Raw genomic sequence first — 27,138 nt, 5'->3', positions numbered from 1 at the left:
TAAGTACAATAAACATCATCCTATTATAATAGATGTTGATGGTCTCCATCATCAATAACAAAAAGAATACTTATTTTCTGTGCATATAGGTATGCATAGAACATATATTGCTGTGCATGTAAACAGCAATATACAGTAGTGTTTGCATGAGATAAAACAGAAAAGCAAAAAAACACAATTATCTTGTATAAAATTAATAACTGGTAGTGGATAGTGGCACTTCAAAATACTTTCCCAAGTTGAGGGTACTCTTAACATCAGTATGACCTATTTATGAAAAATATGCATAAAATCAACATACTTCTCACATGGTATCCTTACAGAATGATATGTTTTTTTTCTCAAAGCAGTTAGGCAGTATTTTTTTCCTTTAGCATTTAGTCCCTATATATCTTATGCTAATATGTTTCTGTGAAAATAGAGAATGCCAAAAGCAAATGCCTCTAGACACAATCACTGCTCATCCTGTATTACATGATTAATGAGAATACCAAAAGTAATACAAATAGTAGTTACTGTTTATGAGCACCTGTTATGGGCAGGCATCATTCTGGTACTTTGTAGTGCATCACCACATTTAACATTCACAACAGCTGTCTGGTGGATATCATTAACCCCATTTTACAGTCAAGGGACTAAAGTGCCGAGAGGTAAGTGATTTGCCCAAATCTGCACAAATCAGTGAACTTCCGAGAATTCAAACTAGTATCCTGGTGTTCTTTCTACTCTCTATTTCTTAAAAGAAAAAGCAAGCAACCTGTTGTGTATAGATAATTGAGACATTAGAAAACTTATATTTCTAAGCACTGCTTTATTATCTCACCAGTCTTAAGACTGTTTTGTGTTATATTTAAGTTTTGTGTTATATTTAAGTTCAGAAATGTAAAATCCTAAAATATTTGTTTCTGGATGATTTTGCCACTATTACACCAATAGATCTTTTTGGTTTGCTTTTTATCTTACAGGGCTTCCCTGGTCCACGGGGTGAGAAGGGCGATCTAGGAGAAAAGGGAGAAAAGGTGACCTCTCCATCCCAGCATATACCTTGTTTGATTCTTCTCCTGCTGTCTGCTTTGCTGTTCAGCTTGTGTGATTCCATTTGACACTTAATCTTTTTCCATCCTGTGCCCCAAAAACATACTGATGCCTGATTTAAGGAATCGGGTCTTCAGAGAGGAATGAAGAAGGCTGTACTGCCAGAGTAAGGGCACTGCCTGGCATAGAAGAAAAAATTATTATCCCCAGATATTCAAGCTACAGTTTTTCAACCACCTGACACCAATTTATTGAAAAGTAAAGGATTTTTGAAAAAAAAATTATTTTAAAAACTAAAATTAAATGGCACAAATCTGCAATGGTATTTGGCAGAGCTCATTGAACCCTGCAAAGCCAGCATCTCACTTGTCTTCACTACTTCCCAGTAGAGAAATGGAGATACGTTTTGTACCTTTTTTTATTTGAAAATAGAGGAGAAGCAGTGTGACTGATAAACTACAGTAAGTTCACTACGCAGGACTAGGACTTGCCACTTTCAGGTTCAGAGCAACAGGGATTTTTAAAACAGAGATATTGGTGTATTTTATGAGGTTGATTTTGAAGTTCTATCTCAGAACCAGCAGCTCTATGGTCTTTAGGAGCCAATATTAGGCAATATGGTTTTATGACTTGAAAAGAAAAGTTTGGATTATGGATTTTAAAAGCCATTTTTCCTTTCTTCTCCTTTGTTCTTTTCTCCTCCCTTCCCTCCTTTCCTCTCCTCTGTTTCTTTTCTCTCCTTCCCTCCCTCCCTCCATCCTTCTCTCTCTCTCTCTCTTCCCCCACCACCCCTTTCTCAGTATTTTGCTTGGGTCTTTTACCTGGTAGTAGATCTAGGGAGAATTTTTTACATTGGACACAACAAAAGAAGCCATCAAAAACTCAATCCCTCAATAGAATAGTAAAAATCTTAAAGTGGCTGAAACTACATTTCACAGTACAAATTTAAACCTGTTTTATTTCTCAGGTTAATTTATGTCCCTGCTCTCTTTAACCCTATCAAGTCTCTTGAACAGTGACCTTCATAGCTGTTGACAAGCAAGGCTAAATGAGAGTTGTCAAAGAAAGAAGATTATTAACCTTGTGGTGTAAGTTTTAGGCCTTAAGCATTGCTTAGACTCTCCTCACACCCCTTGGTAAGAGAGCCCGTGTAAGTGGTTATCTGAAAGCCCCATCATCATCACCAGTATCATCACATTTACTGAGCATTATGTGCTTTCCCAAGGGCTTTACAAATGATAAGTCTTTTAATCCTCATAACAACCCCCGAAGTTGGCATTATTTTCCCCACTTCACAAACAAGAAAACTGAGGTGTAAAAAATTCTTTTATTCTGAATTATAAATTCTGACTATAAAATATATGTGTTTTGAGATAAATTGTGCATATAAGCTTTCAGCCCAAGATGAGTGTGTTTTAAAGATGATATGTGGCTGGGTGCAGTGGTTCATGCCTATAATCCCAGTGCTTTGAGAGTCCAAGGTAAGAGAACTGCTTAAGGCATAGAGTTTAACACTAGCCTGGGCAACCCATCTCTAGTGAGACTCCCAGCTCTACTAAAAAATAAAAAAAGTATGGTGGGGCATGGTGGCATATACCTGTAGTCCCAGCTACTCCAGAGGCTGAGGTGGGAAGATCACTTGAACTCAAGAGTTTGAGGCTGCAGTGAGCTATGCTCACACCACTGTACTTTAGCCTGGGTGACAGAACAAAACTCTATCTCTAAAAAAACTCAAAAACGTATACATATGCATTTTATATTTACCTAATGGGTTATATGAGTCTAAAATCTTAATCACACAAAAACATATTACCACCGGGCGCAGTGGCTCACGCCTGTAATCCCAACACTTTAGGAGGCTGAGACGGGTGGATCACTTGAGGTCAGGAGTTTGAGACCAGCCTGGCCAACATGACGAAACCCTGTATCTACTAAAAATACAAAAATTAGCTGGGGGTGGTGGTGGGCACCTATAATCCCAGCTAGTTGGGAGGCTGAGGCAGGAGAATCGCTTGAACCCCGGAGGCGGAGGTTGCAGTGAGCCAAGATCACACCATTGCACTCCAGCCTGGGCAACAAGAGTGAGACCCTGTCTCAAAAAAAAAAAAAAAAAATTACCATTAGGAGGATACTCATGTTTACGAGAAAGAAATTACTAGCATAGGAAAGCATAAAAGCTAGAAACTTGATCCTCAGAATAATGTTAATCACCCATACAAAATATTTCCATGTTCAGCTTCCATGATTAGAAGTTTTAAATTTACAAAAATTGATTCTAAATGAGAATAATTCATGTATATAATTATTTGACATGGGAAATAAAAGTTATCAAGAACTCTCATGTACTCATACCCACAATGACATGGTTTTGTATTGCATGGGGAATCAGTACATATTACAAAACAATGCTGACTAATAATAATATTGGCACATTATTCTTCATACTGTAGTGTTTCTTTTCCGTAAAGCTTGAGGCTCACTAAAATATTACTGAAAAATGATTCCTATAGTCTGGCACGGTAACATTCATATGACAACATTTTTCTGTTGAGTGGTTAATCTGAGTTGATTTACCAATCAAATAATGAATTGAATTCCAAAGTAATAATACCCGACACACCCGGTCTCAGACACACCTATGTGAAGAAGAGTCCACTGCCCTCTGGGAGGGAGGAGCTCACCCAAATGCGTTTATATCAGTTTTATGTCATGGTACTGAAGTGATTTGTTAAGGAAGGATGTTGATCCATCTTCAGTGAGTGACCAACTTACTCCTGAATGTTCCTCCCATCTTATTTCCTATCACAACTGCTCTCATTTCACCCTGGCTTCTGGGGTCATCATTGTCTTTGATCATGATCAACTGAGCCACAAAGAATTTCTCTTTGCCCCATATTCAAGAAATCCAAGTGTTTTTGATTCTGAGCCTTCTGATGCAATCTTTTTGGCACACAGGAGATAAATAAAGAGCTTTTGCTCATGCTGTCAGAATGAATGTATTAATTTGAATGCACATCTCGTATATTTCTGTTATGTGTATCTCTTTTCACCTTTCAATATTCATGTTGCTTTGCTTCAGAGATTATTCAGTTTTATTGTAACTCCCATCCTGATTGCAGAATGAATACAATTATTTAAGTATGTATTGTATAGTATTTTGAATTCTGCATGGCACTAACTCCCTGCCTATAAATATGCAGAGATATTGATGTTAATATAAAACAGCTGAGGTGCATTCCTTCCTTCTCCTCCTTTTGCCTCCTTTCCTTAATTCCTCTGGCCCTATGATCCATGCAGATTTCCCACAACCTTTACCTTTATTCCTAAATACTAATTTCCATAGCTACATTCCCACTATGTAATTATCCTGCCTACCTCATTTTTACTGAGTCCAAGCTGCTTTTCCTCTCCTGAACAGATTTTTTTTTTTTTTTTTTTTTGGCTTTTGTCACATTGTGAGTAAGCTGGAAACTCATTTACCATTGTAAATACATGGCATGAGATCAGTAAGAGAGTGAATTAAAGAAGATCCCTAGGTTTATAAATAAGTCTGTTTCTCCAGTTGGCATTGCTGCAAAGTATTAGCACTTTTAACATTTGTTTACCTGACTTAATAAGGAAAGTATTTGCTTTTAGTTTCTTTTAAAAAAATGTTTTGCTGTAACAAAAGGATATAAAAAATATTAAAAGAAATAGAAGCATACTTTAAGACATGGAATATTTTTGAATGAGAGTTACACAAGTAATATCAATCATAAAGTTGGATACATTTCAAAGAAATAGACACTGTTAACATTCTTTCCTTTTCCTCTGGTTCAATGCAGCTTTCATCTGTTGCAGGATTAGAAAAAAGAAAGGTGACAGGTATTGAAAATTGAGTGAAGTATCCATTATTTCCCTGAACTTCATCTGCCACTGACTGGCTTCAATGCTTTTGGTACCTGTCATCCTCACAGGATCTGTGACTCAGACACCTAATTCATGACTGTGACATTGTGGTCTAAGTTAGCACTTCTGATGTATCAGCTTTTAAGCCTCCTTCTGTCTTGTTGAGTACCTTAAATAAAATCCCACATGCCCCTGCCCAGAATCCATTGTCGCTCTGAAAGTGTAAGTTAGCTTTTATAATATCATGCCTTACCTAAATCTGACAACAGTGGTAAATGCCCTTCCAGAATTTTCTTACCTAAACCATCGTTTGAATTACCATTATTTCCCCCCAAATAAAATTTGTCTTTTATTTAAACCCTTGTATCCACAGGGGGAAAAGGGAAAGAAAGGCAAAAAGGGCCCTAAAGGGGAGAAAGGAGAACAGGGTGCTCCTGGATTAGATGCACCCTGCCCGTTGGTATGTCTGACTCCTGGAACTGTCTCCAGATGTTTGTGTGAGGGGATCAGATGGGAGAAGAGCAAGCTGGAGGGATCCGTAACAGGAGGGTTTCTGATTGGGGTCATTTAACACGGACTTCAAGATACCCAGAAACATTTATCACAGTTATCCTGATATGTTCCACGTCTTGTCTCTGGCCACTAGCTCTGCCTGGTTTCTTAACCCCTAAATATCATGGCACAACTGGAACCTGAATGTAAGATCTGAAAGGAACCTGCCCTATTCTATACTCCTCAAAAGAGAAGGCCACTGTTTTCAGACAAGCCCCTGTTGTAGGAATATGTCTCCCTCCATTTTACTTTGTCCAACTTCACTGGATGTTACTGTTCCCTTCAGAGTTGCTCCTCTCCCAGCCTTTTGCTGTTGTAGTTACTTCTTTTGCAGAATTTGTGCTTAAGTGATTTCTTGTGTTAGTAACATTATCAGTTAATCTTTACAAACAGGGATTCCGTGGCGTTAAGGGGGAAAAAGGGGAGCCAGGCCAGCCTGGCCTGGATGGGCTGGATGCCCCTTGCCAATTGGTACAGTATTTCTCTTTCCTACCACCCTGCATGCAGTTCCTTTATTACATGTTCATCTCTATCAGTGTAAAGTGGTGCTTTCTGGGCAAGCTTTACATGATAAACACACTACATGCATGTGCATGAACAGGCTCCTTCTGCCACTCTGCAGAGTCAGAGAGCAAGCACGCGTTTCTATCAATGAATGCAAATTAATCTCCTGATGTTGTTCTCACAACTGACATGACCACCTTTTTTGTGTTCTTTGGAATATTTATTTTTTCCATAAATATTTAAAGATTACATTCAAATTATATGAAAATATTTGATGCAAAGACACTGCTAGACCATAGCTTTTGGTTTTCCACCTAAGTTTGACTTTTTTTCTTTTTCTCTAAAACAAATAAAGGTATTTCTGCCTTTTTCGCTATACTTCCATCAGGCTGTAAATAAGGCCCAACCTACGGAATTCAGCTTCTGTTGTCAAGCGTTAACCAATTCAAGAGAATGCTTTAAGAGACCACAGAGAAGGGGACCAAACTTCTCTGAGCTTCTAAAGATGATAAGAGTCTGCAGCCCCAACCCTCTTCTTTGTCACATAACCTTTTCAATTTAATGGTCTCTCCTTTTGAAACTCACTTTCCTAAAGTAGACCAAACTCCCTTATCTCCATTGGCATGAACTCAAAATCCTCCTGATACTAAAATCTAAAATTCTGCTGGTTGAACCTTCTCCTTGTACCAATCTGGCATTACCAGTTTTTCCCAAATATTTTATGAAGCTTTTCAAAAGTGTTCTTTTCTTTTACATTTAAAATGAAAGTATATTCATATTTTCTGAGGTATAAATAAAAATTTTTATGTTTGCATTGATGGTTATACTGCTCTGCATGTTCTTATATTATTCTTCAGATATAAGCATGATTCTTTAAAGATAAATTTATATTTCTCTTTAAGAGATTGTATTTATATTTTTAAAAATTAAGCAGTCAGTGATTATAGTTAGAAAATCTCAATATGAAGTTCCTGGTTCTTTGTTTGCTTGGTATTGATGATAAATCATATTTTATGATCATTTTGTTGGGGGAAAAGTAGAAGCATGCCCTCTTGATGTACCAACTCTTCCTGCCTTATTTATATCATTTGTATCTGAAGAATGCATACACTTTAAAATACATTTTGCAACACTTAGGAACCTCTTATTTTATTCAGAATTTGTTAACTTCTGAATAATTTAAATAGAGAAATCGATGACTGTTCTAGATAATATTTTATCATAAAAATATAGATAGGCTGCTTGTCTTCTAATTCAATTGAGTATGTTCTACTGTATTTACTTTCAATATAGAAAAGTGAAAAATACTGGCATGTGAAGAGCTATAAACTTCAGATAGAAATGGTTTATCATTGATTATTCATCATTATCATGAATTCAGCCATAGTCTAATAGTGACCAGGAAGATAAGTTATTTCGGTTTACTTAATAGAGATACCAGCGAGACCTGTTTTAATGAAATTAAGAGTATAGATTTATTATCTGAAAATATAGATATGAATAGAGCACTATGCTTTGTAAATTGCTTTTTCAAAATTAGGCATAACATTTTCTATATGTGTTTTCAAAATGTGTACTCACTCTGGAAAACATTTGAATTTTCTTTATTTTACCTAACACTGGGTAATATATTGGGAGTTGCTAATTAGTAAAAGATGCCCATGACCAAAGCCACTAATGGGTAGAAATTTATTTTTAAGCCTCTGAGCATGTGAATTATGAAGTTTAATCACTCTTATGGAGCCTGAGGAATTCCTTTTCTTCTCTTTAAAACAGGGGCCAGATGGCTTACCCATGCCTGGCTGTTGGCAAAAGGTAGGCTTTACTGAATAATTTCTCAAAAGAAGCACCCTCCCTTTCTCTTAACCTGCACTAGCCTTTTCCATTCAGAACAGACCTTTGGATGTGACATTGCGAAGAGTTGTTTGGATATTAAAAAGCAAAAGATTTCATCTCCAGAATATCTTTTGATCAGTATATGTACTGCTGATTTCTTCCTAAACTGATCAGCTAACGCAATTCTTAGCAAGCATTGCAATTTGGAACCTTCCCTATCTAATCTTTTCTTTGGAATGGAAAGGGGCAGTGCACCCTGATAACATTTTACTTGTCTCTCAAAATCTTTGTCTTCCTAATGTTTAAACCTATTCTCAATTGTGATTCTTCTTCTATTTATACTTACTTACACAGACAAACATGCTAATACATGGTAGAACCCTGTCAATATAGTCACAGAGCTGAGAAAGCAGAAAAATATAAGCATCATTTGTTTAATGATGTCTTGAGTTATGTAGGAGAAACTGAATTAAATTTAAGTGGTGTCCTTTATGAATCAGTTTATTCTAGCCTCTTCATATGACTGCCCGTAGTCACTGTGTGTGTATTCAGTGAGGAATGGAGTTTATTCTTTATAGAGAACCTTCTATGTGCAAAGGCTGTATGATAAGCCTTTTCATATAGAGAATATTTCATTTAATCCATACAATGACCCCATAAAGTCTTATTACCCTCAGTGATGCAGATGAAGAAACAAATTCAGAGAGGTCAAGGACCTTCCAAGAGCACAGAACTAGTGTGTAACACACCTAGGAGAGGGAGAGAGAGACAACAGAAAGCAACAGCGAAACTGTAAGCAGGGAAGAGATCATCCGAATGAGCTGTGCTATTCAGAGAATACCAAACCTTTATGTAGTAATGGTGAAGATCTAATTATAAAGGCTGTGCACATGCTACTGAAGGATAAAAGCATTCCAAGCATGTAAAAATTAGCTGAGGAAATGCACAAGATGCTTCAATCATTTTGAAAGTTTTTTCTCCAGCACCTTGTGGCTTCTTCAGTAATTTTGGACAGGCATGCTTCATTAGCAACATTATAGCAAAACTATGTAGCAATGCAGAAAGATGGGAAACCTGACTCTCTTAGTTGCATCTTACCTTAGCAACTCCATGGGTGAGAAAATCCTGAATAACTCACTCTCTTTCTTAATCAGTTTCACCTACTTGACCAGAGAAAGTAAAACCTCTCTCAGTAGCGTCATTTATTTAGTAGCTTCCTATACTCCGCTTTCAGCCTGTCAGATAATTACCTTGATCACATACAGGGTCAAGTGGGTCTCATGAAAATGGACCTATCATCATGTTCTTCTTCACCTGAGAAAACTATCCCTCCCCTATCATAACCCCCATTCACAGAATTTTTAATACCATCTTGAGCTGAAATTACCACTTACTCTCTAACCTTTGCCCTGTAATCTAATAGTGTAATGATTTTTTAAACCAACCACTAGCACACTTCACATAGAGGAGATGCAGTAGGCTTGCTTTATCCAGCCTTCTGACACCGCTCAGAACTTAGGTTCACAATCGTTCTTAGCCACCTCTGAATCGCTGCCTTTTTAAAGGGGTTTATACCCTTAAATGGCAACAAAGAACTCATCATCTTTTTGGTTCATGAAATGGCCAAAGCTGGTAGTAATATGAATAATATTAGAAAATCAGAAATTTTCCTTTTAAATACATATTTTTCCACAGAATAGACACTATATGCTACAGAAGATGAAAGATCTTATGAATCTAACATCTTCTTATATAAAGAATAAGAATTATGAAACTTTTGTATTGTTTACCACACCCACCCAACACACACAAATGGAAATCATTCTGATCAACCTCTCCCACCCATCCCCAGAAAGGAAAGAAATAATTAGAAAATGAAAACGTTCTCAAATTTCTTATGTGGTCAACTTAGCTGTGATATAAAATAGTCAAATAAAATTACTTTTAAAATTATATTTTTAAAATAAGGTCAGCGGATTGCTTTTAGTGAGTCCTATTTTGGGTGTTATCACCCTTTTGAACACTGCTGTGTTTATTAGGCTGTAGGGCACAATGGCAAATGTTTACTTGACTTAAAATTCAAATTGTGGCAGTCATATAAATCACTGATTACCACCTCCTCTTGGTTATGCTCCTCTCAATGATTTATACATGCAAAACTATTTCATCTTTGTTTAAATTAGTTTTCTTTCTAGATATAGTTCCGTTTTCTAAATTTACCAACACACGAAGAGTTAAGAGAGATAAGTGAGGGTTTGGAAAAAGGAGTGCTTCCTATAGACACATTTTTGGCATTGACATGACAGGCAAGAATATTGAGTGAACTCCATCTCTGAAGATTAGAAAGCAGCCTCCAAAGCACACCTAGTAGAGCATCTATTTTCCTTGAATAGAGAAAAACAAGTGTTGATAAATAAACTTAAAGATGACTCCATGCATTGTGGAGGGTGAATGAAGAGACCTCTGTTATTCTCCTTGTCTGTACATTCTACTTACTGATTTTTCTTTGAGTAAATGTCAAGGATGTCTCTAAGATCCGCTTTGTAAGTGTATTATCTCAAAGACCTCTGTTTCTCAGACCTCTGACTTAATGCAGTTCTAGGAAAACCTTAGTAATTATGACTGCTATGAGAGAGAGGTGAGAAACCAGAAATCTGTGGTGCCTTAGGTTACAATGGAACCTGTAATACAGATTGAAGGCCTGAGAACAGGCAGGTCTACCTTGCATAACATTCTCAGTGGGCAAGGCTTGCAAAAGGAAGGAGGAACCAAGAACTGAAGAACAGAGGATTAGAGTCAGGTGTTGGTGAAGTAAACAACATTATCGAGGTCAGTCCTCAGCCCTTTCCACAATTGTACTATAATGCTTGCAGAAGATTATGTAGCTTACAAATATAGAATTAAATTTAATTATGGTACTTATGTGATAAACATCCTAATTTTCTGCTTTCCCAGAACAGTTACTGAGCAAAACACTTACCCTAAAATTCTCAGTGGCAAAGGAAAAATGTAGAATGAACCTCAGATGGAAATTGCCGTGACATCTTAGAGTTTAGAAAGTAATATGTAGCACACATATCAGATAATCAATTGGCTCATTGGTAGCCAGTCAGTTGGCTTATAGACTCTATTCAAGGTTCTACCAGTTTTCTTAAAGTAAATATTGATTTAAAATTTTAATTCAAGACTACTAATTCCATGTATTTATCTTTTTGTTGTCTTTTTCTGCAGTGATGAATCTAACCTTTCAAGCATGAAGTTGTGTATATAATGGTCCTCTTTTAATATTTATAGTTGAAAACTGAATTGCAGATTTTACAAGTCTGAGATATGTTTACATAGGGCTGCTTCTTCCTGCTGGCAATAGTATACATGTCCATTTTTACTCCACTTACATCTGAAATTGGGCAATTTGTGAAATCAGTGAGAAGCCTGCAAAAAATATAGATCAGTATCTCTTTATCTTATGTGAAGATGCGTATTTATATGGACAAATCCGTGGTAGATAATGATTGATTGTACTAGCTATTTTCCTTCTTCGGGCTTGCTAATTGCATGGACAAAAAGTGCCATGAAATAGTTTACATGAAATGGTGACCAAATATGGGCTCAAAGCTATGAAAATGTACTATACTGACTGATGTTAGAGTTGATTATCACATTCCTATTCACCTTTCATGTTGGCGTTGACTCATACGTACACTACCCATTGAAACTGACTAAAAAAGCATGACTGTGTGCCAAACCTGCTTGCTGTGCAACTTCAGATGCTAGCATGCTGATCACGAGTCCTTTGATTACATCTGAGCTTTTATTCCTTTTGTCATCTTAAGGGGGTTACACCATGGCTTATTGCCAAAAAGAGATAAGGTGGTGGAGAGCACACACACAATTTGTCTTGTATTTTGAGGGAGTTGCAGTCCTGACTGCAGATCTACAGCTTCCAGTATTGTGGGCTCACATGGCCACTTTGGTTGAAATACGAAGGGGTTGAGCCTGTTGCTGCCGCCAGTTTTCCTTGGGCTGCCCTTGGCAGTGAAGACACGGGAAGAGGACCGATTCAGCCTCCAGCACTGTCTCTCGTGTGACCAAGTAGGAAAGAGGTTTACAAATGCAAACATGCAGAACCACAGACTTAAAAAATATATATAAATAAACTGAATTTCAGCAAGTGTTAATATGGGTGCTTTTAAAAATGACAGAGGCACAGCGCTTCTTTTGGAATAGGAGATTCTTGGAATGGGAGCCCTTGTCCCTGAGGAAACAGGGATGTGCATCCCACTAAAACTTGGGTTGCTGAAGAAATAACATGTTCTGAGAAGGTATCAGCCAAAATCAACTTTCCCGATGGTGTAGGAGTGCTTACTGGGACATCTGTGCCAACGTTGTGAGAGCTTTCCTTCCTCCAAAGATCCAACCCATGTCAAACATTTCCTATGAAGTTTGAGAAACAGAAAGGTATTTTTCATTCTTTTTAATGCTTTTTCCTTTTTCTTTCTTTAGTCCCAGGAATATTGAAAAAATATTCATTTCAGTTTTTGTCACATATGTTTTGAACAATTTTTTTAAGAAGTCGTCAAATCATAATAATTTGGCTCCAATGGTCAAAATGACCTTTTACTAACTTCTCTCTTGTTTTGGATAATTGGATAGAGTATAAAATAAGCTCCACTTTCAGTCTAATCATTGTAAAGCATGAAAGGTACACATTTTTAAGTATGTTTTGACTTTCTTTACATGATGAATGTAACGTACATGGAGATTATCAGTTAATATAAAGCCAAGATTTTGTCACATTTGATAATATTAATTTCTGTTTTTATGGTTTTAAGTTTTGTCTATATTTAGATTTCTTTCTCCTTTTAACATTTCTAAATGTTTGTCTTATCCTCATATCCACAGACCAAATCTAAGATCTCAGAAAGCTGTGAAATATAGTTTCCATAAAGAGAGTATTTTTCATCTACTTGCTCAAACTTTACCTAACCATATTAGATGGAACATTTCTTTGCACAGTAAAGAGTTGGTAGCATGTTTTGAAATGGCTTATTCTAAGTGGAAGTGTTACATTAAAAGAAACATTATCAATGAGGAGTAGGCACCCTTTCAGCCCATTAGAGAATTTAATTTCTCTCCTGACTCGATGCCGTCTTCTGGGAAGATTTCTAGTTTCACGCATAGGTGTCACCACCAGAAGAGAAATTAACTCATCATTGGCTTATAGTTAAGATATAACCATAAGACAAGAAACCTAAAATTCTCATGACCTCATTTATGTTATGTAACCAAATGAAGGTCATACAAAATGGCATCTTTTTTTTTTTTCTATTAAATTTTTAAAGTTGAAAGATGTTTAAACTATTAGATCAGTCTAATTGGTAACATTTCTGGTAACATTCCACACCCCTAAGCCAGTTTAGCATTTTGAAAATAATGGAGGGCATTTTCTAACAATTTCTTGTATGGCATAGTGTTAGGATAAGGTATTGCTCAATGTCTGACACAATTTGTCTTAAATGGTTTGGAAAAATGAACTGAAGTGGGTGGAATGACATTCTTTTCAGGAAAACAAACTACAGTGTCCAGTGGCTGTATTTTTTTCCCTTCTATCTTTTTTTTCTGCTTCTCTAGTAGAAAGAGGTGGATTGAGATGGATCACTATTTAAAACTTGCACAGCTTCAGGAGATGATACTTCAACATCAAAAGAAAAACACTTTATGTACAAAAAATTTGTTTTGAAATACAGCCCTTCAAAGAATACTGTTCTGTCCTGTGTGTATATTGAGTTTTTGCCCTATAACTGATTTCACAACATCGACTTATTTCATGATTAAATTAGGTTATAAACTTCCATTACATTTATTTCCTTGGGAAAAACAAAGGGATGACGATACTCCTCCTTGTTCAGCGGAATTGCTAGGTCTTAACCATAATGGATAACCTTTAACTTTTGGTTACTACAATGTTTTCAAGCATCCATTTTGTCATCAATATAGAGAATTCTTAAATAATTTCTAAATGAATGAAAGAATTGTGTTTGTTGATATGTGTTGATAGATAACATACTTTCCTTAAAGATTTCTTTAATGTATGTTATTGGATAGAGGGTTGAGAAAATATACATGAAAGACACATTGGAAATAAGGCAAGGTCAGTTTCTATTTCTGATAAAACATTAAAGGATGGCAAATTGATATGTATTTTAGATTTAAAATTGTTTTTCATGTATGTTGTTTGGTGCTAATGTATTTCTTTTCCTTTTTCTCTATGGACAATGCAACTACTATGGATAATTTTATTTCCCTGCTTAATAGCATTCCTAAATCATTAGTGTGTGATTTTATTTTTAAAGTTCATGAATTTGCTATAATTATGGTCCAATGACCAGGCTTTCTTAATGTAAAACAAAAACAGTGTACCTATAGATAGATGATGTGTGTTTACTCGGATCATGGATCCTCCTATTTCACAGTCATTTCATACATCATATGCCTTTATCTACTTTCATGTGTCTCATCTTTTTCATTCATTCATCTTTTAGTTTATATGATTTGATGAAACATGACAAAACTAGCATTGGAGAAGTCTGCACACATCTTATAGATTACCTAGTGCACAAATATACCTAATTTTTTCTTTCAGTTTTTGTTTTTCATTAGTAAAAGCAGTCTTGGAGGACTTTTTTTTTCTCATGTGATTTTATAGAGGACATTAAAATATCTTTAATTCCTACTAGAAGAAAGGTCTTGTTTTTAAATTTACATTCTGTGCATACGATGTTCTGATGGGACAGCAAGAACTTATACATCAAGTAGTTTATACTACATGTCCTTTGTCTATCTAGCTATATAGACAGATATATATGCTAGTTTAGAAAACTGTCAAATCAGCATGTCAGTACCAATGGAAAAATTGTCTTTGATATGTTGTATTTTTATCACTTAGGAAATGTGCTTAATTTCCAAGGTTTTTTTTTTAATGTTACTATCAAAGCATGAAAACTTAACATAATTTGTTATCCTTTACTTTCCCCACTATATATTGTCTTACCCAGAATTGGGCTATACTTTGGTGGTGTTTTAACATCTTCTAATAAGTGATCATAAGCAACATACAGATGCTAATATTTGAAATCTTGTTTTTTCTTATTTCCTAATAATCAAATTATATTAATACTTCGCACTACAAAAAATAGGATTTTCTAATTTGTAAAAACAAAAGCTCCTGTTATCTCTTGGAAGTTAAGTCCTTAGGAACCCTATCTTATCTTTCTAAAAATAATAAGAACAATCTGACTGTTATTGTGATTCTGGCTATTAAAATCATACCTCCCTAGTGGAATTAACAAGCTTGACCAATTATGATTATGCTAAATTGTTTTAGACTAGAAGGACTGTCAGTCCCTACTTCTTCCCATTTTTATTGGGATATCTTTATATTGGCTAGATTTGTTGCCAACATAAAGTTGACACATCAGGGACACTCCTCTAACTTAAATTTTTAGTGGAGTTTGGTTTTTGCTAACCCCATACTAATAAACACTTTAATGACTTTTTTCATTTCAAAATATTTAAATGTATGAAATTGCCTGTGCTGCTTATTGAAAGAACTGTCCTTTGGGGAATAGGAAGATTTTTTTCAACCTGAACAGTTATGCGTGATTTATTAACAACTTAACAAAGAAAGTACCACATTTCTCAAAATGTAGTTGATATTCTCACCTATCTCAGAAATATTAATGATTTGGATTCACAAAAGAATGTCTTACATACTGTTGACATTTATGTGAGTATTCTTTATACTGTTGTAAATGTTTCATTCAACTTAACATTTTTAAAAGATGTATGTATCTGATTTTTCTTTAGAAAATATTATATTTTTATTTGTATTTTTTACATTTTAAAGTTCATCTCTATGTGCAGCTATTTTTATATTGCCAAAAACTCACATAAATACAAAATAAGTGAAATATGTAAAAAAAAAAATATTTTGGCAAGCATTACACTGCATATTTTTTTAAATGTTTGTGGGCCAGTCTCATATAATTGATTATTCTAAGAATGTGTTGTATCTTATCACTGTAAATATGGCACAAACCTGTTTATCTCAGTAGTGTAAATAATTGAAAGATTGAATTCTCCCTGTTCAATTTTTACTTTAATTTCATTGTACTTTCTCCAGCTGACATTACTGTATCAAAAGATGCATAAGATTTTTGATTTGCGGTTTGGAGATAATTGCATTGTGTTCAGTTTCCAATTTGTTTTTATTTGCTTTTTAAATTTGTTTTCAGGGTTCCTAGTTTGTGAGAAGTTGATCTTCAGAATTATTTTTACACTATTTATGACTTATTTTCATAATGTAAAAAGTGTGTAATACAATATTAATCCAAACAATGATAATGAATTGTATTGTTATAAAGCTTTATTGATGTTCATGAAAACCTTGGCCTCTTTTCTTTGATTTAAACATTATTCATCAAGAATTTTATTCTACTCTTCTACAATATTGTAACCCCATCATTTAACCTGGTGCACATACCTAGCTATAGGGATTTTCTAAAACTAGAACTTTCTGGTTTTTGATTTTGTTTTTGTTTTTTGAGATGGAGTCTCGCTGTGTCACCCAGGCTGGAGTGCAGTGGACCGATCTTGGCTCACTTCAAGCTCCGCCTCCTGAGTTCAAGCGATTCTCTTGCCTCAGCGTCCTGAGTGGCTGGGACTACATGTGCCCACCACCATACCTGGCTAATTTTTGTATTTTTAGTAGAGACGAGGTTTCACCATGTTGGTCAGGCTGGTCCCAAACTCCTGACCTCATGATCCACCTGCCTCGGCCTCCCAAAGTCCTGGGATTACAGGCGTGTGCCACTGCACCCGGCCTCCCCTCCTAATTTTCCTCCACTGTTTCCCATCTTGATTAATTAAGCTATCTTACATTTAGTTGCCTCTTACCATCCTCCCATCAAATTGGTCATCAGTATATGATTAGATTGTAGCGCATGATAGTCACTTAAGTATTTAATGGGCTGGGTGCAGTGGCTCACATCTGTAATCCCAGCACTTTGGGAGGCTGAGGCGGGTGGATCATGAGATCAGGAAATCAAGACCATCCTGGACAACATGGTGAAACCCGTCTCTACCGAAAATACAAAAAATTAGCCGAGCATGGTGGCAGGCACCTGTAATCCCAGCTACTCAAGAGGCTGAGGCAGGAGAATCACTTGAACCCGGGAGGTGGAGGTTGCAGTGAGCCCAGATCGTGCCACTGTACTCCAGCCTAGGGGATAGAGCAAGACTCACTCTCAAAAAATAAAATATATATATATATAAAATATTTAATGAATAAATGCATCCAAAGACACCGATTATTTACAAGTCCCAAATAAAAGAGCACTTCCCAATGCTCAGCTTTTATTTTTGCTTTTGTAATTGAAAGATAAAATTGTGTGTATTTATTGTGCAAAATATGATGTTTTGAAGTGTATATACACTGTGGAATGGCTAGATCTAGCGCTCATCTTTGTTGATCTTGCCAGCAGCATTAGATGCAGTTGACCACTGCCACCCTCTTCAGTGCTCATTTTAGTTCTCAAGTCTTTATGTTCTTGTCATTTAATCCTACTTTTCTTTCTTATTTTCCTTTGCCAGCTCTTCCTTCTCTACCTGATCATTAACTGATGATTCTCAGGGCTCTGACTTTCATTCTCTCTTCTGCTTTTGCTCTTCTCAGCCATGCATTCCCTCTCTCCAAAAGAGCTCATTCACTCTCACAAAGACCACATTTGTGTCTTCATCAGACTTCCTTCTGACTTTCAGACCAACTGATAAAGGCATGTCCACCTGGATGTCCCATGGGTGCTTATCATCTTCCGCTTCACCCTTGGTTTTCTTACAGAATTCCATATCATAATGAATGGTGCCACCTTCCCCATCTGCCATCCAGGCAAACAAGGTGGAGGCCTCAGAATCGTTTTGGACGCTACACACCTCCATCACCCACCCATCCCCTCACACACACAGCATCTAATTCATCACCAAGTTCCTCCAATTCTGCCTCCTACATCTCTGTCAGATCTACCCCTTCTCTCCATTCCCATCCCATGGCTTCAGTTTAGATTTTCCTCATTTCTCTCTTAAACTTTTGGAGAAACCTTCTAACTGACCTCTCTGCAACTATTAACTATCTCATACCCTCTATCACTCTGAGAATGATGATTCAAAGAAAGCAAATATGGCTTTATTTATAAATTCATCCTTTTATTTCATTTCCCATAAGATTTAAGATAAATTAAAAGAACATTTATAAAGAACACTATTGCCAGGCACGGTGGCTCACTCCTGTAATTCCAGCACTTTGGGAGGCTGAGGCAGGCAGGTTGCTTGAGCCTAGAAATTTGAGACCAGCCCAAGCAACATGGCAAAACCCTGTCTCTACAAAAAAAATGCAAAAAGAAATTATGCAGTCATTCTTGTACACACCTGTAGTCCTAGCTACTTGGGAGGCTGAGGCAGGACAATCACTTGAGCCTGGGTGATCAAGGCTGTAGTGAGCCAAGATGGCGCCACTGCACTCCAACCTGGGTGACAGAGGGACACTCTGTTTCACAAAAAAAATAAAAAATAAAAAAAAGGCCGGGCGCGGTGGCTCAAGCCTGTAATCCCAGCACTTTGGGAGGCCGAGACGGGTGGATCACGAGGTCAGGAGATTGAGACCATCCTGGCTAACACGGTGAAACCCCGTCTCTACTAAAAAATACAAAAAAACTAGCCGGGCGAGGTGGCGGGCGCCTGTAGTCCCAGCTACTTGGGAGGCTGAGGCAGGAGAATGGCGTAAACCCGGGAGGCAGAGCTTGCAGTGAGCTGAGATCCGGCCACTGCACTCCAACCCGTGCGACAGAGCGAGACTCCGTCTCCAAAAAAAAAAAAAAAAAAAAAAAAAAAATCTTTTAAAATACATAAATTAGTTTAAAAATAAGAACCTGGAAAAACATATGTAAACATAGTTCAAGACCACAAAGAAAGTTATAATGAAAAGAAAGAAAATATAAAACTCCATAGTATCATTCAATCAAACAACCAGCATGGCTCTGAGCTTCCTGTCATTAAATCAAACAACCAGCATGGCTCTGAGCTTCCTGGTGTTCATAGCAAAAGAAAAATAAATCAGTAACACACTTATATCATCCATAAGGTGACAAGGTACAGGTTCCTCAAAATAACCAAAGCTAATTGAAAATATATATACATATGTTTATTTAAAGTATATATATTTATATAAATGTATAAATATATACTTTATATATAATTTGATTTCTATATATATTAAATATAAATATATATATATATTTTTTTTTTTTAGATGGAGTCTCACTGTTGCCCAGGCTGGAGTGCAGTGGTGTGATCTCGGCTCACTGCAAACTCTACCTCCTGATTTCAAGCAATTCTCCTGCCTCGGCCTCCCGAGTAGCTGGCATTACAGGTGTGTGCCTCCATGCCTGACTGATTTTTTGTATTTTTAGTAGAGACAGTTTCAACATGTTGGTCAGGCTGGTCTTGAACTCCTGACATCAGGTGATCCGCCCACTTCAGCCTCCCAAAGTGCTGGGATTATAGGCCCGAGCCACCACACCTGGCCTGAATTTTTTTTTTTCTTTTTTTTTTGAAACGAAGTCTTGCTCTGTTCCCAGACTGGAGTGTTCGGTGGTGCTATCTCGACTAACTGCAACCTTCGACTCCCTGGTTGAAGCGATTCTTCTGCCTCAGCCTCCCAAGTAGCTGGGATTACAGGCACACACCACCATGCCTAGCTAATTTTTAGCAGAGACAGGGTTTCACCATGTTGGCCAAGATGGTCTCCATCTTCTGACCTCATGATCTGCCCGCCTCACCCTCCCAAAGTTCTGGGATTACAGGCCTGAGCCATCACACCCAGCCTGAAAATATTTTTTATGTGAGATATCTTATAAAGAACACTTCTACAATAACTACATCAGCAGGTTTTGATAGTGTTTCTCAATGTAAGCCAAGCACGTGTATGTCTTAGCTTATTTTTCTGTTGCCAGAAAGGAGTACTTAAGGCTTGGTAATTTATAAAGAAAAGAGGTTTATTTGTTTCAGGGTTCTGCAGGCTGTACAAGAAACATGGCACCAGCATCTGCATCTGGTGAGAGCTTCAAGCTACTTCCCCTGATAGTGAATGGGGAGCCAGTGAACAGAGACCACATGCAGAAAGCAGAAGCAAGAGAGCAGAGGAAGGTGCCAGGCTCTTTTTAACACCAGCACTTGGGCAAACTATCAGAGAAACTAATAAAATGAGAGCTCACTCATTACCATGAGGATGGCACCAAGCCATTCATGAGGGATCCATCCCCATGACCAAAACACCTCCCAAAAGGCCCCACCTCCAACAGTGGGGATCAAATTTCAACATGAGACTTGGCATGAACATACCATATCCAAACCATAGCAATGTGCCAAAACCAGCTTCCCTAAAAACAGTTCTACAGGGAAATTTAATCATGCTATTCCTTTGCTTAAAATCTGCCAGTAGTCTCCTATCCTCGTGCAGATACCTCAGTGTAGAATCCAAGGCCCATTGTGAGCCAACCATGACTAAATTTATAACCTCATGCCTCACTGGCCAGCAACCCTCACCCAAGGTTCTCCTATGTTAAACTATTTGAGGATCCCTTTGGTTGCTCCCTAGCCCTGAAATAGTCTCCATCCTCATCCCTGCCATTCATTTGAAGAATACTTGCTCTTCTTCCAAGACTCAACATATGCATCAACTTACTAAACACCCCTTCCTGCCAAGCTCAGATGCTCTTTCTCTACTCCAATAATTTCTTGTACTTGGCACTGCTAAAACACTTATCAGATGGCTAATAACTGTAGTTTGTCTGTCCCCCCCACCACATGGTAAAACTGAGCAGGAACCCAACTCAGTGAGTTCTCAATTAATATTTTTTAGTAAATAAACGATTTGGAAGAAAAAAAGAAAAGAAGTAACAAAAGCTGCAAGAACAACAAAACTCACTGGTACTTCTGAATTTTATTAATATGCATGATGGGCAAAACAATCCACAGAGCTTGTCTGTAGCATGCTAGCTAGTTCTCAAACTAAGGGAAGATGTGTTGCGACCTTTTACTAAAGATATGTTTTATACAAAGTATGGTGTAATATCACCTGCTTGGTAGTAAATGGAATATCACCTAATAAGTGATCGGGGGGAATTTAAAGAAAGTAGAGAGGTTTGAATTAGTCCATGGAGAACAGGAGTAAAGAGCAGGAGGCCTACAATGATTGATGTATGGTTTAAAGCAGGCCAGTGAAACTGAGGACCATGATTTTGTTCCGATCCCTCAGCACCTTTGTATAGTACACATGTTGTTATCTATTTAAATATCATATGTTTGCCTTCTAAATCTCTCAATTTGTATTTGTTGACTTTTCATTGTCTCTTCATGTTAGGAAGTTAGATCTAGTGTGGAAGTTCTCAAACTTCAGCATTTATTAGAATCACCTGGAGAACTTGTGAAACCAGCTGGGTCCCACCCCCTAAATTTCTGATTCAAGAGATCTGGTATGGGACTTGAGAATTTCTATTTCTAACACGCTCCTAGGTAGTGGTAGTGCACTTGTTCCAAGGTCCACACTTTCAGAAACACTGCTAGTCTAGTCTATTTTAATAAAATATAAGTGACATTAATTCAGGGGTGGTAACCATCTTTTTATTGTGAACCTCTTCTATGAATTTTCTCTCCTCATCAGTGCCTTAACTAAAACTCTGAGGTCATTCTTTTGCAACTCCTTCAAGTGGAGGCTGCTGATTTTCCCACAATTCTCCCACCTAGATGGGAAGAAATTTGGGCATCCACATTGCTTCTTATTGCCAGTTCCACACAATTAATTCTTCATCCATGTATAGAAGGCCCCACTTCTTTGAGTCGTGTGATAACTGGTTACTAGCACCCTCTGCCCTTCTTTGCAGCCATCTTCTGTCATTCCCTTTATTAATTGAAGCCTTTAGCACGTGGTGCACAGTCCTATTTTTCTCTATATATGCTATCATTTGAGGTAACTTACATGTCAACATGGGTAATATAACCAACACCTTATTCCATTATCTTCTCAGACTTCATTTCTAATGACGCTTTGCACCCTCCAATACTGCAACTCACTCCCCTGACACACTAATTTGTGTCAATCCCTGAAACTGCTACGACTCTGGAATAATGCATTCAAACATCCCACTCTGAGGACTCTACTATCCTGGCAGGGTTTCCTTCCCAGTGACTCCCACTGTAACTGTTCTTGCACCTAACAACCACTTCCATTCCCTATATCTCTTGGCCCTCCTTACCATGCCCCACACAGCTCCATTTCCTCCGCTCTCCAACTTAGGTTGCACAGAACAAATTTTCACCTACACTGATGCCAACAAACTTCCTTACCCCATTGTTCCGTGTGCCCACTTGCCAAAAGCAAATACGTAATAGTCCATCTGTCCACCTTCTCTGCATCTTTACCTGGTGTAGTCCACTCAATGCTATGGGAGAAGATCACTCAGTAGTCCAGATTGGTTCATCATAAATTCAGTCTCCAAATTGACCTGTGCATTCAACAACTACCAATAACCAATATTCTGTCTGTGTTTCCCTAATCATGGTGGTAATTCAAACTTTTTCTACTCTCCTTTAATTTCTTTCCTTTTCATTCTCAGTAGATGATCTTGCATTCACAAAAGAAAATAAACCCACAGAGACTCTCTCAGACCCCTCCAGCTGACTGAAAGTGGCCCACCTCTACACCCTTGATTCCTTCCTTCCCTTCTATCACATTTAAAAATGATGTCACTCTCCCTGCTTACAGCTAACCTCTGCCACAAATGCTCCACATCCACCCCAGGCTTCCCAGGAACCTTGTCCTGTTGTTTCAACTTGTCCTTCCCTTTGACTAACCACATTTAAGAATATTCAGATATCTTCCATTTTTATAAAGGTGTTTCTTCAACCTCGTGCGCCCCTTTAGCTGCTGGCCTTTCTTTTTGCTGCTTTCCCTTAAAGACTGACTTCTAGGAATTTGATTATGTACTCACCATACCTACTTCCTCACCTTCCATTCGCTCCTCAATCCATTATTAAGCCCTCCCCCGCCACACAGTGAAAGTACTATCGCCCCTAATGAGCTCCTAAAGCCTTAGGAATTAAGTTACCATCAATACGCCACTCTCTCTCTCCAAGCTCCAGTCTTGATTGCAGCTGCATACTTCTGGATGTGCAACAGGCACCTCAAACTCAACATATGCAGAACTGATCTTGCCCACTGCGCCGCTGCCACATTCCTCCTCCACTGCCCCATACAGTATCACTATGGGAATAGTATCACCACTCACACAATTGATGAAACCAAAACTTACCTGTCATATCTGACTCTACCTCCTCATCATCCCCAGTCACTCTTCATGACCAGCAGATTCTACTGATTCAATATAAACTACCACTGCCATCTTCACAGCATTGCATGGCCACAACCTGAGGCCAAGTAACTTGTGTCATGTCTGAATTACTGTAACTGCAGGTCTTACAGTGGTTGGTCCTGCCCTACACAGTAGCCAGAATTATCTTTCCCTGCTTGAAACTCTTTAACTTGAAGGTCTGTTTCTCTCAGGATAAATCTCAAATTCCTTGCCGTTTACAAGGCCCTTCTCTATTCAGTCTGTATCCACTCCTCTAGCCTTACCTCTCGCCATTCCTTTCCTTGTCATTTATCTAGACAACCTGCACTTATTTTTCAGTTATTCAACCAGGCTCTTCTCTGTCATTTCCAGACTTTCTCTCTGCCCACTGTTTCATCCCTCCTTTACCTAAAAACCCACTTTACCTCCCTGACTTCTACTTATTCTTAAAGTGTCAGCTTAGTTGAACTTGTCTCAGAGGCTTAAAAAAAAAAGAGGCCGGGCGCAGTGGCTCATGCATGTAATCCCAGCACTTTGGGAGGCTGAGGCGAGTGGAGGACCTAAGGTCAGGAGTTCAAGACCAGCCTGGCCAACATGGTGAAACCCCACCTGTACCAAAAGTGCAAAAATTAGCTGGGTGTTGTGGCACATGCCTGTAATCCCAGCTACTCGGGAGGCTGAGGCAGGAGAATCATCTTGAACCCAGGAGGTGGAGATCTCAAAAATGAGTGACACTGTCTCGGGAAGAAAAAAAAAAAAAAAAAGGAAAAAAAAAAGAAAAAGTAAAAGAAAAAAAACAATCTCAGCTCAGACATTACTACCTCTGGGGAAGCTTCCCTGGATTTTCCAGTGTTGGTTGCATAGCTCTCCCCATGCTCCCTTTGCCTCTTGTACTTCATTGATCATAGCACTTTTGACATGCCGGGGCTCCATAGAGAGAGCGAGCTCTGTGTTGTTTGCCCTTATGTCTTTAATGTCCAGCACATAGTTGGCACCCAAATCCATACTAATTAAAGTAATATATTTATGAAAGCAATTAACCAAAGGAAAAAAGGAACAAGTCATCCAGGGATAATATTGGGTGTGTGAATATGCAATGCAACAGTGAGCATGTAATTCATATTAAAATCTGCATGACTTTTCTACTGATTCAGAATTGATAATAAAGAATCCCTCGACTGGGCACAGTGACTCACACCTGTAATCCCAGCACTTTGGAAGGCCGAGGCAGGCAGATCACAAGGTCAGGAGTTCGAGACTAGCCTGGCTAATATGGTGAAGCCCCATCTCTACTAAAAATACAAAAATTAGCCAGCTGTGGTGGCGGGTGTCTATAGTCCCAGCTACTCAGGAGGCTGAGGCAGGAGAATCATTTGAACCCAGGAGATGGAGGTTACAGTGAGCCAAGACCACACCACTGCACTCCAGCCTGGGTGACAGAGCGAGACTCTGTCTCAAAAACAAACAAAAGGATCCCTACAAACAAGGGACATAAGTCTACGTGCATTTTCCCTTCTATTCTCTGTAGTATCGACATTAAAATCTGATAGCAGAAAAGACTTGGTGGGGGGGCTGTTCTTTACTTCTTCTAAACCAAGCTGTGTCCTCCAGAAAACAATCATCCAATAAAATAGTGGTAAGTATTCCACAAATAAGATAATTAAACATAAGAATATGAACTGGGACTGGGTGCGGTGGCTCACGTCTGTAATCCGGGCACTTTGGGAGGCCAAGGCAGGCAGATCACCTGAGGTCAGGAGTTCGAGACCAGCCTGGCCAACATGGTGAAACTCCATCTCTAGTAAAAATACAAAACTAGCCAGGTGTGGTGGTGCGTGCCTGTAATCCCAGCTACTTGCGGAGGCTGAGGCAGGAGAATCACGTGAACCCAGGAGGCAGAGGTTGCAGTGAGCTGAGATCACGCTATTGCACTCCAGCCTGGACAAAAAAGAGCAAAACTTGGTTTCAAATAAAAAATAAAAAAAAGAGAATATGAACCGGAATGTCTGTGAAAGAGATAAAGGATATGTCTTTCATAGACGCAGTTTGGGAAATGCTGTCCAGCAGCAGTGTTTGCTCCAATTCAGTCAAAACTTGCCATCTCTGAGGTATGCAGGGCCTTGTTACTCAATTGGCATTCCTATCACAGGAGTTGTTCCAAGGAGTGACTATTCAGAGCTGTATTTGCTGGTAACTCCTCACTCTTTGGCACTCCTTTCCATTCTTTTAATCTCCACTGCACTCCACCCTCAATCCCCTCTCATATCTCCACCCAAAAATGCCCCAGGTTTCACATTTTAGCTTGAATTGAAGTCTGCTTTCAGCATCCACCAAATCCATCATTCAAGGGCAATGACAAATTCTGAAAGTAATAAAGTCCCACTTGGAAAATGTTTTTCAGTAGAGTACATAAAAGGCAGTCAAGCAGATATAAGCTTTTCCAAATTATGAGTTTATACTTACAAATTCAAAGGAAGGTTGGAATACAGAAACAATGAAAGAAAAAAAATAAGTCATATTTATAATGAGCAAATATATCAAGTCACTGGCTGAGAAGACAGAAAGACAGGAGTTCTGAAATGGTCAAACAGTGGTGGAAATAGTTGTTGACTTCATCTGTGGTTGAGATGTTTAGTAAATGGACAAGGTATCAAATATCTTAGCCATTTTGACATTGAATAATTATGGAGTTTCCTGTAATGTTCTTCTACCTTCAGAAAATGAAAACAAACATAAAAGCAAGAGATAATGAAAAAATTGAGTAAAGATGTTCGACTTGGCCAGGTGCAGTGGCTCACGCCTGAAATCCCAGAACTTTGGGCAGCTGAGGCAGGTAGATCACCTGAGGTCAGGAGTTCGAGACCAGCCTGGCTAACATGATGAAACCTCGTAGCTACCAAAAAAAAAAAAATAATACAAAAAATTAGCTGGGTGTGGTGGCTGATGCCTGTAATCCCAGTTACTTGGGAGGCTGAGGCAGGAGAATCCCTTGAACCCGGGAGGCAAAGGTTTCAGTGAGCCAAGATCACCCCATTGCACTCCAGCCTGGGCAAGCAACAACAGCAAAACTCCATCTCAAGAAAAAAAATATATATATATCAGACTAGAGAACCTACCCTTAGATAGTTTTAGCTACATATTTTACACTATTTGCTGTTTTAAATTTACTGCCCACAACTTACTGTCTATAATTTACTGCCACAATCAGCTCTCACTTTCTTCTTTAATTCATCTAGCAATTTTTGGTACTGCTTTGAGAACTCACCAACAATAAAGTTATTCTTTCTACTTTTAGGGCTAAAATATTTATTAATTTTTAAAGAGTACTTTCCTCCCTGACTTTTCCAAAAATGTAAGAAAGAAGGACAAAGCCTAATTATGCTATTTTGGGCACAAAAATAGGATAAGAAATGTGTAACATAAGAAAGGGGAAATTAAGATATAATATTTGATAAAATTTACTAGGTATTCTCTGATTTTAAAATATGGAATAGAATGGAGTTTTCTTAACCTGACATAGGGATGAACATATTAAAAACCTATAGCAAACATATTTCTTATTAGCAAAAAGTTATAAACATTCCTTTTAAAATGAAAAACAAGAATAGAACATTGAATACTACTTCTATTAATCAAGAGAAGCAACAATAGTCTAATTATACTAGTAATTATTAATAGTATATTTAATAGCAGCAACAATGCAATTAGAATATGCAATTAGCCAGTGCAAATAATGCAATTAGCCAATGCAAGTAGAAAAGAAAAATAGGCGGGGCACGGTAGCTCACGCCTGTAATCCTAGCTCTTTGGGAGGCTCAGGCGGGTGGATCACAAGGTGAGGAAGTCGAGACTAGCCTGACAA

General features: G+C 38.0%; 1 protein-coding gene across 2 annotated transcripts in view; it reads left to right on the top strand.

The window, feature by feature from the left end:
• The window catches only part of COL25A1 (collagen type XXV alpha 1 chain), a 496,532-nt gene extending 480,273 nt beyond the window's left edge, over positions 1 to 16,259 (top strand). Inside the window, exons 35-38 of one of the 2 annotated variants that reach the window (XM_023219885.3) lie at positions 966 to 1,019; positions 5,869 to 5,946; positions 7,756 to 7,794; positions 11,047 to 16,259. In XM_023219885.3, the coding sequence (XP_023075653.1) occupies positions 966 to 1,019; positions 5,869 to 5,946; positions 7,756 to 7,794; positions 11,047 to 11,049 (174 nt within the window). In that variant the 3' untranslated portion in view covers positions 11,050 to 16,259. Of the gene's footprint in view, positions 1 to 965; positions 1,317 to 5,868; positions 5,947 to 7,755; positions 7,795 to 11,046 lie in introns of those variants that run through there. The other variant, XM_023219886.3, reaches the window with a different exon arrangement.
• The last annotated feature ends 10,879 nt before the right edge of the window (positions 16,260 to 27,138 follow it).

The sequence above is a fragment of the Piliocolobus tephrosceles genome, chromosome 3 (genome assembly GCF_002776525.5).
Source record: "Piliocolobus tephrosceles isolate RC106 chromosome 3, ASM277652v3, whole genome shotgun sequence".
Lineage (NCBI taxonomy): Eukaryota > Metazoa > Chordata > Mammalia > Primates > Cercopithecidae > Piliocolobus > Piliocolobus tephrosceles.
This window is presented reverse-complemented; position numbering and strand designations above follow the sequence as displayed.